At 40.5% G+C, this 14,987-nt stretch overlaps 1 protein-coding gene across 1 annotated transcript in view; it reads right to left on the reverse strand.

Annotated features, from left to right (window-relative positions):
• Window positions 1-14,987, reverse strand: part of PRKX (protein kinase cAMP-dependent X-linked catalytic subunit) — a 65,738-nt gene that overhangs the window by 15,107 nt on the left and 35,644 nt on the right. The window contains exon 4 of the mRNA XM_063305052.1: window positions 5,274-5,393. Within this exon, the coding sequence (XP_063161122.1) occupies window positions 5,274-5,393 (120 nt within the window). The remainder of the gene's footprint in view (window positions 1-5,273; window positions 5,394-14,987) is intronic.

The raw sequence follows: 14,987 nt of genomic DNA on the forward strand, positions 1-14,987 counted from the left end.
TTGATGGAGATCCAACCAAGCTGTCGTTCTTCCTTACCAATGCAAGAAGTTATATGGACTGGGAAAGTGCTTCCATTCAGAAAGGGCCAGGATTAATGCCATTGCCACTAAGCTCAAGGGGCGGGCGGCCGATTGGTACGTGCAGTTGTGTCAATCGGAGGCCCCTGAGTTATAGGAGTTTGAGGAATTCCTGTGGGCATTAAAATTACACTTTGAAGACCCGTTAGCTAAGGAAAGAGCAAAATGGGCATTGAAGGAACTGTGCCAGGGGCCACGATCGATGGCAGACTACGCTCTGGAATTTAAGGCTTTGGCTGGGAAAGTTGAGGATTGGTCCCAATCCACCTTAATAGAACTTTTTAAGGACGGTTTGAATACGGAGGTCCTAAGGTGGTCACTTGGGCGAGATGATCCGGACTCCTTGTATGAGTGGATACAGCTGGCAGGGAAGGCTGAGCATGCCCAAGAAACTTTTGCTCACCGAAGGGTGATGAAATATGCTAAGCTCAGCAAGGGTTCCCGCACCACTGCACCCACTGGAAAGTCCAGGCAACGTGCGTGGGAAGAGGAGAGAGAGCGCCGCTACGCGAAGGGACAGTGCCTCCGATGCGGGAAGGAAGGTCACCGAGCGGCGGCGTGCCCGAAAGGAAAGACCGAGGAACGTCCGGGAAAGTCGTCGGGGAAATCTCCCTCTTTACCCAGGAAGATGAAGGTGGCTTTGGCTGAGACCGAGGCAGAGGAAGTCCCTTATTTCGGGGATGAGGGGGAGCCCGATCTGCTCCAGCCGGCGGGAAACGCCAGCCACCTGCTTTAAAGGGTGCCGCTGGGCAGGTGGTAGAGGAAGGGTGCGACCACATTTCGGTGAGTGGCAACTATCCCACACTGACAGTGAAAGTGAAGCTAGGCTCCTGCACAAGAACTGTTGAAGTGTGGGCTTTGATCGATTCAGGGTGTTCACGTTGCTTGATGCACCCTGATGTGGTGGCTGCTTTGGAGCTACCCAGGTTTACGTTAAAATGTCCCATGATTTTTACCCAGCTGGATGGTTCTATGGCGGGGGGGAAGCCAGTCACCCATTCCACGGGCATGGTGGCGTTGCAAATGGGCAGCCACCATGAGGGGCTGCCGTTTGTAGTGGTGCTGGTGGGGGGTTCTTTGGTCATTCTGGGGATTCCTTGGTTGGTCCAGCAAAACCCGTATATAAATTGGGTGCACAGGACTTTGACTTTTGGGGATGGTTTCTATCAAGCCCCTGGAGAGGACGACGCTCCGCAGGCTGCAGTGGGGAGGGCGGCAGCAGCAACCCCGCACTTCGCTGCCACCCCACTGGAAGGCTTGCCAGAGCAATACCAGAGTTTTGCAGATGTGTTTGGTGAGAAGGAGGTGGATCAGCTCCCACCTCATCGAAAAACTGACTGTGCCATAGAGTTAGTCCCAGATGCACAACTACCCAAGCCAAAAATCTATGCCATGACACAAAAGGAACTGGCGGCGCTGCGGGAGTTTGTGGACAAAAACTTGGCCAGGGGTTTTATTGAACCAGCTAATTCGCCAGTGGGCGCCCCCATTTTATTTCGAGCGAAGGAGGATGGGACATTGAGACTTTGTACAGATTACCGTGGATTAAATGCAGTTTCGATATTAAACAAATATCCTTTGCCAATAATAAAAGACATGTTAGCACATCTGGCCAAGGGGAAGATCTTCTCTAAGCTAGATTTGAGGGAAGCCTATTTCCATATCCGTATACGGAAGGGGGATGAGTGGAAAACTGCTTTCAATTGTCCTCTGGGCTCTTTCCAGTACAAGGTTTTGCCTTTTGGATTGGCGGGGGCACCTGGGGTGTTTATGCAATTGATCAATGAAGTGTTACATGAGCATTTGTTCAAAGGGGTACTGGTTTATTTGGATGATGTTTTGATTTATACTGAAACGGTGGAGGAACATGAGCGCTTGGTGAAGCAAGTACTTAGCAAACTGAGAAAGGCTGAGCTTTATGCTAAACTGTCTAAGTGCCAATTTCATAAGACTCAGCTTGACTATTTGGGGTACAGGATTTCAGACAAAGGTATTGAAATGGACCCTACAAAGATTCAAGCTATTCTGGAGTGGGAGTGCCCGCACACTTGCAGGCAGCTCCAGAGTTTTCTTGGCTTTTCCAACTATTATCGCCAGTTCATTCAGGGGCTCGCAGAAATTGCATTACCTCTCACTGATTTGTTACGTACGAGGGGGCTGGGGGATACACGAAAGGTGAAGAACCCGGGAGCATTGCTCAATTGGACGCCTGACTGCCAACTGGCTTTCGACAAACTCAAAAGCCTGTTCACTGCTGAACCTATTCTGCAACACCCTGATCCCACTAGACCATTTGTGGTTCAAGTGGATGCTTCCGATTTCTCAATTGGAGCACTCTTGCTGCAGGCGGATGCTGCAGGCTGCCTGAAACCCTGTGCGTATTTGTCCCGCAAATTTTCTGAGACGGAGAGGCGATGGCATGTTTGGGAAAAAAAGGCTTTTGCAGTCAAGGCTGCTTTGGACACATGGCGCCACCTCTTAGAGGGGGCCAACTGTCCTTTTGAAGTTTGGACTGACCATAAGAATTTGGAAGCGCTCAGTACGCCCTGTAAACTCAGTCCTAAGCAGATCCGCTGGGCTCAATTTTTCAGTCAATTTGATTTCAAATTGAGATTCATTCCGGGCAAGAAAAACTTCCTGGCTGATGCGCTTTCCCGACTGCCCCAGGATTCGGTCCAGGCGCCTGACGTTGTGGGTACACTGTGGACGGAACCCCAGTTGGGATTGCAAGCTGTCACTCGCAGTCAGACTCGTGAGCAGCTGCCCTCAGATTCAGTTTCACCAGCTGTGGGACGACCGGCGGTTCCTTCGCAATTGCAACAAAAGTTTCTCTCCGAACTGAAATCTGACACTTGGTTGCAAGCGAAGAGAGACAATGTTACCTTTGACAGAGGCTTCGCTTGGAAGCAGAACCACCTCTATGTCCCTGACAGTTTGCGAAGAGAGGTTCTGAATAGATCTCACGATGATAAGGTTGCTGGTCATTTTGGCTTCGTGAAGACCTTACACCTGGTACGCTGCCAATTTTGGTGGCCTACATTGAGACGTGATATCAAGGAATATGTTGCTTCGTGTCCTACCTGTGCCATGCCTAAACAGAAGGGGGGCAAACCGCAAGGCTTGCTGCAGCCTGTGGCCAGTCCCTCCCGCCCTTGGGAGGAGATCTCCATGGATTTATTGTTGAACTGCCTCCTAGTCAGAGAAAGACTGTGATTTGGGTGGTGAAGGACTACTCTCCCAAACAAGCCCATTTCATTCCCTGTGCCTCCATTCTGTCTGCTCAGCAATTAGCCCGGCTATTCCTAGTCCATATCTACAGGATTCACGGGAGCCCCTTCCGCTTGGTCACAGACCGTGGAACACAGTTTACTTCTCAGTTTTGGCAGGCATTTTTGAAACTCGTGGGCACTAAGCAAGCATTGTCCACTGCGTCGCATCTGGAGACTGACGGATCTACAGAGGCTCTTAATTCTACTCTTGAGCAATTTTTGAGGGCATTTGTCAACTATCAGCAAGACAATTGGGTTGATCTCCTGCCTTTTGCTGAAGTGGCTTACAACAACGCCGTCCATCAGAGCACAGGGCACACCCCTTTCCGTACTGTGTTTGGCAGGGATTTTGTTCCCATTCCTGATTTACCTCAACCCACAACACCGCCCTGTTCTGCTTCTGATTGGGCTGAGCACCTGGGTGATTCCTGGCCAGTTATTCAACAAGCATTGGCAGATGCCCAGTCCACCTACAAACTGCATGCTGATAAGAAACGAGCCCTTCAACCTGCTTTCAAAGTTGGTGATAAGGTCTACCTTTCCATCAAGTTCATTAAGTCTCCTCAGCCCTCGAAAAAATTGGCTCCTAAATTTGTTGGTCCTTTTCCCATTATGGGAGTTGTGAACCCTGTCACGTTTAAATTGGATTTGCCTCACAACCTTAGACATTTACATCGTTTTTCATTGCAGCTTGCTCATGCCTGTCAACCACTCCAATCAGTGGCATCTGCAACCTACACCTCCTGCGCCAATTATGATTGACGGACAGCAACATTTTGAAGTGAAGGAGGTCCTTGATTCTCGCAGGCTTCGTGGCACCTTGCAGTATCTCATTCGGTGGAAGCATTTCCCCTACCCTGAGTGGGTGGCTGCACACGATGTTCAGTCTCCTGTTTTAGTTAGATGCTTTCATCTCGCTTATCCTATGAAACCTGCTCCTTAATTTTTTTTGGGGGGGCGGTATGTCATGTTCACCATTCCAATGTTGCTGGTACATCGTAACGTTTCGCATGTCATTTCACTGATACATGTTTCATCTGGGAAGGGCGGAGGATTCCATCTCGGGGAGTTGTTATCTGTTGGCTGCTGGGTTGGAATGTGTTTGGGTTATCTCATGTGTTCAAGGTTACTTTCCCAGGATGGCAGTTCAAACGGTTACCAGCACCTGGGGGGGGGGGGAGTTTGCAACGGCAGGGAGAGGGGAGGGATTACATTTGAAGCGAGGGTTTTTAGTTTGTATTTGGCGCGCTTTTATTCATTCTCAGCTTTCTCTGTATTTGCATACTATTCTTACAATAAATCAGATATCATTAAGTACCTGCTTGTGAGTCTGACTCTGTTAGGATAGTAATGATTGCCTATCATTACAGTAGCTTGATTTGGGTGTGGTTTCTTCCCCAATTGTTTATCTGCTTATTTGCATTTTGGTTGCTAGAAAGGATGTGCTCTAGGTTTATTTCCTTATTGACTTTGGGTTGTATCTTTTAAATTGCATGTAGATCAGATGTATATAATATTGTAGTATCACATTTATATTCCATCACCTGAAACCCAAGAAATGCATATAAAGATCTTCTTTCCTTTTAATCTTAAATTGATAATGACTAGCCCAATCATACAGTAAGTTCCAAGTTTCAGTATATTGTCTTTAGACTCCATTTTGATTCTACACATCATAAATTGAGAGGGAGAGGGAGAATCCTGCTAGAAAGAGGGCTGAAATTCCATTTGAACTTTCCTGACACTAAGATACTATCTAAAGGGCATCTTTAACATGATATTAAATGTTAAATTTGGCATATTTATCTATTTGATCTTGTACAAAATAAGTTCATTCTGTGCCTCCAAAACTGTTTCTATACACAGATAAAATTAATATTTGGGACATTTCAGTTTTTGCATTTTCTTAATTCCACAATTCCTTACCCAGACAACATCTCAAATATCAAAATGCCTAGGGCCCACCAGTCTACTGCTCTTCCATGACCTTTACTTTGTATGACTTCTGGGGCAAGATACTCTGGTGTTCCACACAGTGTCCATGTCCTAAATAAAAACAAAAGAAAACAAAGAAAATTAGAAATGAATTTCCTATTAATTAGGATTCAGTTTCCATAAAAGCCAGGTCATTCCTTGGAGTCAGCTTTAAAGATGTGCAATTATTACCATATGATAATTGCATATAGACACAACTCTCCTCTCAGAAACCAAAGAAGGCCTGAAACATCTGATCAAAAGATTAAAGAAGAAAGCAAGGAATTTGGGCTTTTCCTAACATCAAAAAGACCAAACTCATCACCACTGTGAGGAATGGAAATGTCAAAATAACAACTGACAGTGAAGAGATCGAATGTGTGCAAGAATTCACTTTCCTAGGTTTGCTGATTGATCAAAGCAGTGAATGCAGTCCAGAAATAAAGCATCGAATCACACTGGATCACATAGCAATGATGAGCTGAATCGAGTAAGGAAAAGCAAGGATGTCAGCCTGGCAACTAAATGCAGATTAGTCTGCACTATTGTGTTTCCTATAGCTACTTATGGTTGCGAAAACTGGACCATGAAAAACCTAGACAGGAAGAAAATCAATGTGTTCGAGCTGTGGTATTGGAGAAGACTCCTGCACATTCCTTGGTTAGCAAAGGTAACAAATAAACAAATACTGGAGTGTATAAAACCAGACGTATCACAAAACTCCACCTTACTTATTTCAGCCATGTCATGAGATCAAAGTCGCTGGAAAAGGCAGTTATGCTTGGAATGGTCAGCAGTAAAAGGAAATGAAGCCGCAAAACAAACAAACACAAACAAAAAAACAGTGGCTAGACACCATCAAAGTTGATACCAGCCAGAGCATAAAACAACTAAAAGAAGCTATACAAGATCAGAAAAAGTGGAGAGAGATGGTCCATAGAATCACTGAGAATCAGACACAATTGAACATACACCATCATCATCACCAAGGTCAACAACAAACCACCCAGATATAAACAGCATTAATTTCATTTTAAAAATTTCATAAAAATCAAGTATTTAAAAATCCAGAAAGTCTGGACATTTTGTCTCGAGTACTGAATTTCCAGTTTGATGACTAAATATATTACACTAAACAATGTTCCATTAAAATTGAGAACTTAAATTAGTATAAATAAATAAAAAAGTATTAATACACAGGGTATACCAAAAGCATACACTGATACTTTATTATATAAATTACATTAAATGCTTGAATTGGTTGCCTTTTCTTCTAAAGACTTCCTTACTCATTTCACACATGGCCTTTGAACTCTAACTCTAACACACTAACATTTTCTCTGGAAAAACAAACAAACAACAACAAAAACATATTGTGACTGGCTATGGGGCTGAATTTTGTTACACCCTGTATATTAAAAACAATGTCATCATTCAAAGTAGTTGTTGTAAAGCAATGTAATTTTTGCCCATTCTTTTGAAATTAGAGGTATGGAAGTCACAGCTCTATGTAATATTACAGATATTGTCAGACTTTTGTGACCTACTTATTTCAAGGAATTTAGTAGCTTGGTTCTAAGCATGAGCTTGACATCACCATGACAGACAGACAGACAAGAACAATAAGTGGTTTGTTAAAAATGTCCTTTATAGTTCCTTTCTATAGAGAATAGTACTGAAGTTCAAATAAAAGGATGAGACTGCTTAGATGTATAAATCTTTAATATGCTTAATTCTTGTTCCTCACATGTAAAATACAGTAATGTCATAATAAAGCTTCACATCTTGTACCTCAAATTAGATTCTGAAACTTTTCCCCAGCCAACCTCTCACTATGAGGAACAAGTGATATATACTAATCTTCCTTTGCCTCAAGTAACACATTGGCTCCCAGAATTTCCTGCTAAGTTGCCCTTTAATCAGACCTTCATGTGAAGCCTTCTGGTATTCATTCTGCCACAAGGCTGAAGCTTCACCACAACCTTACTACATAATTTTCCTGCTCCGACCACCCGTCTATTCATATGCCTTTTCCAAGTAGGATTCTTTCAAGGACCAGCCTTCTTTTTGTCAATTGTGAACTATGCTTCAACTGACAGCCATGACCTCGTGATAGATATCTCCTTATTCAATTGTTAGACTTCAGTTGAAGCTTTACTTTTGTAACAGCCATAACAGCTGATTGGAATCCAATACACAACGATAAAGCCAAGCTTCTTTCATGGACTTGTTACATTATATCTTCACTGGATTTTTCACATTATCTCCTCTATACTTTATTCATTACTTCTAAAATAAGACTTTATGCCAAGATCCTGGAAAAGTAAGGCATGCACACTTCCTAATCAAAACAACCCAACTGTGCTACTGTACTCCAAAAGAATAATGATTCAATTACAGCAGCATGGAAGAAGTGATAACTTCACTCCCCCTTCACCGGATCTCTAAAATATGTTGCTTTGCATGTGTTTAAAGAGTTACCTTCATCACTTCTTGCAGCACAGTAGTGCATTTTAATTCAAAAAGTTACTTTTTTCTTTTTTTTGTCAAACAGAACACACACATTAAAAGCTTATAATGTATACTTTGTTCTTATATCCCAAATACTAGCATTTTGGATTTAACTTCATCCTTCTATAGAAAAATATGCACAATCGTTAACCATGAGATCTTGGAAGCACAAATATCCATGCCCAGAATAGCATGTTTTATTTAGACTCTTATGCTTCTATATTTAAATATACCAACTTTAAGGCCTGGCCTTTTGCCTACAGCTGCTGTATGCAAACTATTTTACACTACATACCCCATTGTAAATACTTAACTGGTAATAAAGTAAAATAGTTCAGCACATACTTGGCAAGATATTTTCCTAAAATACAATGTGAGCTGTCCTTATTAAAACAAAAATAAAGCTTCATAAATATGAAACCTCTATATTTCCTACACAAAACATTCTGTATTACAAAAGTATTAACATTTAAGAAATAAACAATCAAGGATTTTAAACACCAGTCACTCATACACTAAATATCGTTGAAACAGTTTTAAGAGTCTATAAGGGAAGGTGCTGGTTATCAGTTAATTATGCATTCCACCATTCCATGCTTATCTAAAACAATTTATCCCAGATTAAAGCTGACTTCAAATACATGCAAATATATCTTCCGTGTAGACCTTAACTATCAGTGCAGCCATATGTTATCCGTAGCAATTGACCCTTATACTTCCTTTTCCCTTGTTCAATTTTTATTCATTTCACTTGGTATTTTTTTCTCTTGTAATGAAAGATAGGTAACACCATTCCAAGAGAAGAGAAATCATTGAAATAAAAAAAGGAAGTTGGGTTCTGTTAACAAAAATGGAAATATTTTTTGGCTTAGATTTTACAAAACTCCAGGCAACAAGCATCTGCCTTCATATTGTCTAGACCATTTTTTCAGAGTAGTTCAGTAAGGAATAGATTTTTTTTTTAAAAAGGCATCTTTTTAGTAGTTCTGAAGTACGATGTTTTCAATTAAGCCTGTTGCAGCCTATTAATTCCTACAGTATTTTAATTGTGGTTTGTCCCATTTAAAGAGAAAGGGAGCCTTCCAAGTCCAAGGCATCACACTAAATTCCGATTTGGTATACTGTGTGCATAAAGTAATATTTCCTATCACTGAAGGCAGCATTACCTCCAGTAGCATATTTGTACTTTTTCGTATCTTATCCACATGGAATTCTATGGCAACTAAGGTCTCCTCCTCCCACAAGAAATTGCAACTATATAGTTATGTTCACCTAGGACTACTTAATCTACGGTAGAAAAGCAATGCTGTTTTACTTATGCTCATTAGAAAATATGAGGATGGATAAAATATTGATATTTTGGAGGATTAGGGTGGACATTTCTAGCCTCATGGGACTGGCAATTAAGAAGTTGCAGAATGGGTAAATCAATTCTACCTCTTTATTTCCTTTTCTCAATCTTCAGAAATCCATATGGTACTAGGAACTACTATTTGCTGTTAATTCATATTCACCATGCGTATTCTGTTTTGAATATTTCTCGAGAATCTTTATGTTATTAGATTTATATTCCACCCTTCCTCCAAGAGCTCAAAACAGCTTGATCACCATTTTATCCCCACAACACTATGAGATGGATTTGGCTGAGAGAATGACCCAAATTCACCCAGGGAGTTTCCATGGTTGATGGTGGACTTGAATCTGTGTCTCTCCAATTCTCATCCAACACCTGAACCACTATACTACATATTTACTTACTTCCCATGCTATTCCCTTCTGTTTTGTAATTCTATTTCCTTTCACCTTAATTGCTCACAGAAAAAAAAAACAACTTCCACAAGGAGGTGGCAAAATGAGCAAGTGAAAGGTGAAGACAACTGTGAAGGAAGTTTCACAGCTCACATATTATGAACCCTTTACATGTTATGTTAGCTTTCAGTCTGTGTTTCAACCAAGTCATAAGTCACATGTAAATGATTCACAGAGCAATCTTAGGCTTGGTCACTTAGAAGACAATATTTCTTAAGCTGTACACCCAAGAAAATATGCATATAATTAAAACTGTTGTATGCAAAGCAGCTGGAAGACAGTGGGCAGATGATGATTCACCCTGCAGAATGAGAGACACCAGGTTTGTCAATCCATTCATAACCTGGAAGAGATCTGCTAAATGGCATTCCATAAACTTAATAATAGAAATGTCTGTCTTCTTCAGTTTATTCATATCCTTTAAAAACAAACACAGATGGATGCTACAGGATGTTATCAGCATGAATCAAGCACCAACTGCTCTGTAGTTATCCAGCTTCACAACCTACTCATTGATTAGAAGTGAGTTCCACAATTTATAGCAAGTCAAAAATTGTGTTGGTAAGAGCCCTAACCTCCCATTCTTCATGTTTCTGAGATCATTGCTCTACAGTAGATCACACTGTGATCCACACAATATTGTATACATAGAATTGCAACTGTGTATCTTAGTTGACTGGCACAAACCTAGGAATCATCTGAACATTTTCTACCTTCCAGGAACACCTTCCATATAATTTGGTATGCTGAAGCATTTCTGCATACTGCAGAGAATCCTGGAGTTGGGTCTGTAGTACACAGCCAGCTTTCATGTAGCTGCATGTTGCTAGGAAATGTTAAAGACAGAGGGAAAGTTGCTTCAGATAAGTTTGCCTCCTGCTAATAGTCTTAACGCTGAAGGTAATATGACTGAAAGATACAGTATTTAACTCTTGCTGGCTAAAGCCAGTCCAAAGGATTCATATCAACCATCTCTAAGTAGGGTTTGTTGTTACTGTTTATAAACCAACCTTTGCCCTCTCAGTATGGCTGGTTATAAAATAGTTAACTAAATGGTGCCAATACCTATTGCATTGTATGCAGTAATGTCTCAAACTTCTTAAGACTTCTGTTTCAGACACTGACCTGGATTACTTGTATAACCTAAAACTGTATTTTGCAACTTCTGTATATGAGTCATTTGGTTCTTTGACTTAGCTTAAGGCCTACCATCTTGGTTCCTTCTGCTCAATGGTAACAATTCTTTGTTCCCTACCTCTTGATCCTATAAAAAAATAATAAATTGTTGTTCTTTGAAGTATAGCCTATGTCCATTGATTATTGCCTATTTAGATTTAAGGATTTGTAACAGCTTTGTTCTGTAAGTTGTGCTTAGCACAACAGTTATGGCACTCAGGCTTCATAATCTTTTTCTTGAGGTACAGGCTCATACCACAAGCACATCCTGGTTGTACTCTGGAACCAGTTGCCTTTTACATTACACATGGGTTATGATAAGGTTAGGCTTCTAGTTTATATAGAATTTATTATAATGTACATTAACTTATGCTTTATACAGCAAGGGGATTTTCTCATTTTATTTCTTATCATTTCCTGGTAGTCTTTTATACTAACTTGAACTGTTAGAAGACTTCTGGGTTTTTGTGCTGCTTCTTTTTCCCAACATGCTGGCAGTAACCTAGGTAGAAGTGAAACTCTCTGGTACCTTCTTTGGTCAATGGGTCTGAAAAGAACTAATTTTCTTGTGTTAGTATCAAGTTAATTATATCCATTATTAATTAGTTACATCATGTTCATGTATAACAGGAAGGAGGGAGCTGTAACTTAGATATGCCCTTAACAGTATATTTTTCAGAGTCCCCTTTTTGGGAGAGATGGGTGGTGACAGAAATTTGAGAAATCAATCAATCAATCAATCACTGTTGTGTGAATGTATTTTGTTGTTGGATATATAAACATCTCTTAGAAGATTTTATTTATTTATTTATTTGTCAATTTTTTATCACCGCCCATCTCCCCAAGGATGTTCTAATGAAACTTTCGATCTATAACTGTTAGTAACACCAGGTATAAAACATAAGACCTTAGCATATTTTTTCTATATTGTTAATTAGTATAGTTTTAATGAACTGACTTGTATTGCTGGTTTGGGTTTGTGTGTGTTCTTAAGTATATCAACATTCAACAATTGTATATAGCACTCACATCTAGTTCCTGAAGCCATGGTTTCTGACTTAGACCATAGCTGATAGGCCATTAGTGGGAAACTGTTATTAACATTTAATTCCTTCACTTTATAATGCAAGGGTCTTCTTGTCATTAGTACTGGAAAAAAATAATAAATTGAGACTAGTCAGTTTATTCTCAAAGGATTTTTTTCTTGCTAATAAAAAATTAAAAGCTCCTATTAAAAAATGAGGTAGTACAAGGAAGCTGAACAGGAAACACAACTCAGTATTTCAAGAAGTATAAAAGTTCTGTTGCAGTAAGACCAAGTTTTAAGACATTTTGATACCAAAATGTAGACAATTCTACTGCAAAATGTATTTCCTATTTATCATTCCTAAAAAAAAAATTAACAAAATGTAGACCTTGATCTATTTTCCCACTACTTTATTACAGTATCCATGCTTCTTTCATAAAAGGCATTTTTTTTAGTAAACATGAAATACCTAACTAACATATAGCTAACATATCAGATAGAATAATGATTTTGAATTCTGAACCTTTAATTATATTGTATGCCTTTAGAACAATGTTTCTCAAACTTGGCAATTTTAAGATGTTTGGATCTAAAATCCCTGAATTCACCAGACAACACATCTTAAAGTTGCAAGTTTGAGAAACACTGCTTTAGAACAAGATTCCACACAAACTAAGCAACTTACTGTTTAGGAACAATATATATTGGGCAAAAGTTAGGCTGTAAAATGAACAAAAGAAAGAAAAAATAAATGTCAATAAAAAAGCAGCAATACAATAAAAATTGGACTACAGACTTAATCATAATCTGCTTCAACTAATTCATTATGCTTTTATTTAAACTTTATTTAAACTGTTGATTCATTGCTATTTTTAAGTGTCAGCCATAGAATCTTCACATAAGTAGGACAGCAAATTATACTGTTTACTGCAACGTAAGAGTATACAGCAAGTTATACTGTTTCCTAAACAGCGTGTGAAGGAAATAAATGCCTACAGAGCTCTTTATCTAGTTAGAAGTTAAAACTACTGACACAAAGAAATAGCAGTTTTGCCAACCATAGTATTTTGTTCTCTATACAACTTTGTTCACCATGTGAGCCATAGTTTTATTTCTAAAACTGCTTCACCAGTATGGGATATAAAATGCTTAGTTAGCATCTGGATGGTTTGGAATACTTATGCAAAAGTTTTCTGTATGTACAAAACTAATTTAATATTAGCCCCTTTTTCACAATGGAACTTTGTTCAAGCACCCTGAACTATGCAGTTAGATCTAACCAAGCATCCTCTTTTTTTGGGGGGGGGGGAGGAGAGCATTTCTACTATTTGAATAAATATTTTCGATTCTTTCTTGTAAATGATACATGTCTGATTGTGCCCAATGAAGCTAAATTAAACTCAGGGGAAAGCAGGGGGAAAAACCTTTCAAGAAATTGTGAATCAGATTTCAGTTCATCAGTTATAATAGCAAGTGATGAAGATGCCCACACAAATTAGCTTTAACATAAATTAAACATAACTCAAGTACTTTTCTTCAATTACCTAGAGTAAGTAGAATTTTTTAAAGTTTTCAAACATGCTACCTTCAAATTCTTCAAAATTTATATTCAAACATTTCTAAATCAAGTAATTGAGTGATGACCTTATTATGGAATAGTGTCATGTTCACTGTTTCAATGTAGTTTATACATCGTAACATTTCACATGCCATGGCGCTGACGCACATTTCTGTTTGGGAGGGAGCTGCTCTGAGACCTTGTACCAAGCTCTGTATCCGAATTCATTACAATGGAATGTGTTTGGGTTATGTTATTTGTTCAAGGACTTTTCCCGCAGACCATCAGAAACCGTTAGGAGCACCTGGGATTGTGAACTTGGGAAGATTCTACGGGGGGGGGGGATTTCATTTGCACCGAGGGTTTTTTAGTTTGCATTTGGCGTGCTTTTATCATTCTCAGCTTTCTCTGTGATCCTGCATACTATTCTTTAATAAATCAGGTATCTTTGAATTCCTGCTCATGGGTCTGATAGTGTTTTAGAATAGACAACCATTACATAAAGCTGAGAATCACCAAAGTTGTACTGTTAGCTCCTACCAAGATTAGTTTTTTGCAAGGGAAAATAGTTAATGATGGCCGAGTCCAAGATCATGACTGGGGGACTTGAGGAGACGGCTAGCTTGATGCCCGAGTCGACGGTCAAGAGCGGAGAACTGAGCCTTGCCCCAGAACATTCAGATTTCTGGGAGGAATCGAGTTCCAGTCCTGAGGTGGAGGAATCTGACGATGGGGGAGAACCAGAGCAACCAGCACCCAGCGAATCGCCTGCAGAATTGATCACCTGGGATGAAGTGGGATAAACCCAGCCAGGGACGTCCCGGGCATCCTGGAAGTATCGGTTCCCGCTGACCCCAGACATAGAATCTACTACGGTGTCAACAGACAGACAGCCGAACATGCGAGGGAGGGAGGAATCTCAAACCCCTGAAAGGCTAAGAGTGATGGAGGCCAAAATGGAATTGATGGAGTACATGCTAAGAAACCTGTCTCTGTCATTGGGGGGGCAGGGGAGGCGCGGAGGAGATCCCAGCTTCCCACAACCATCCCCCATCCTCCCATCCGGACCGCCAGTGGAGCGGGGCCGGAGACGGCTCTGGGATGAATCTCCACCCCGCAGGGCTCGACCACCAGTGTCCCCACCCCGAAGAGGGAGAGCTACTGTAACCTGGGGCCCAACCACTCAAGTAGCTGCTGATTCCGCTCCAACCGGAGTGGGGGTGAGAGACTTTTCTGTCAAGTTTGATGAGGATCCAACAAAGTTATCTTTATTTTTAACTAATGCTAAAAGTTACATGAGGCAGTTTGGAGCATACTTCCCTTCCGAATAGGCTAAGATAATTGCCATTGCCACCAAGTTGAAGGGTCGAGCAGCTGACTGGTATGTTCAATTAAGTGATGCTGACTCCCCTGCACTTGATGATTTCGATTATTTCATGTGGGCTTTAAAGCTGCATTTTGAGGATCCTCTGGCCAAGGCAAGAGCTAAAAAGGCACTGAAGGATCTTACCCAGGGCCAAATGTTATAGCTGATTACGCCCAAGAGTTTAAGGCTCTAGCTGGGAAAATCCCCAACTGGTCTCAA

This window comes from Candoia aspera, chromosome 5 (assembly GCF_035149785.1).
Source record: "Candoia aspera isolate rCanAsp1 chromosome 5, rCanAsp1.hap2, whole genome shotgun sequence".
Taxonomy (NCBI): Eukaryota; Metazoa; Chordata; class Lepidosauria; order Squamata; family Boidae; genus Candoia; species Candoia aspera.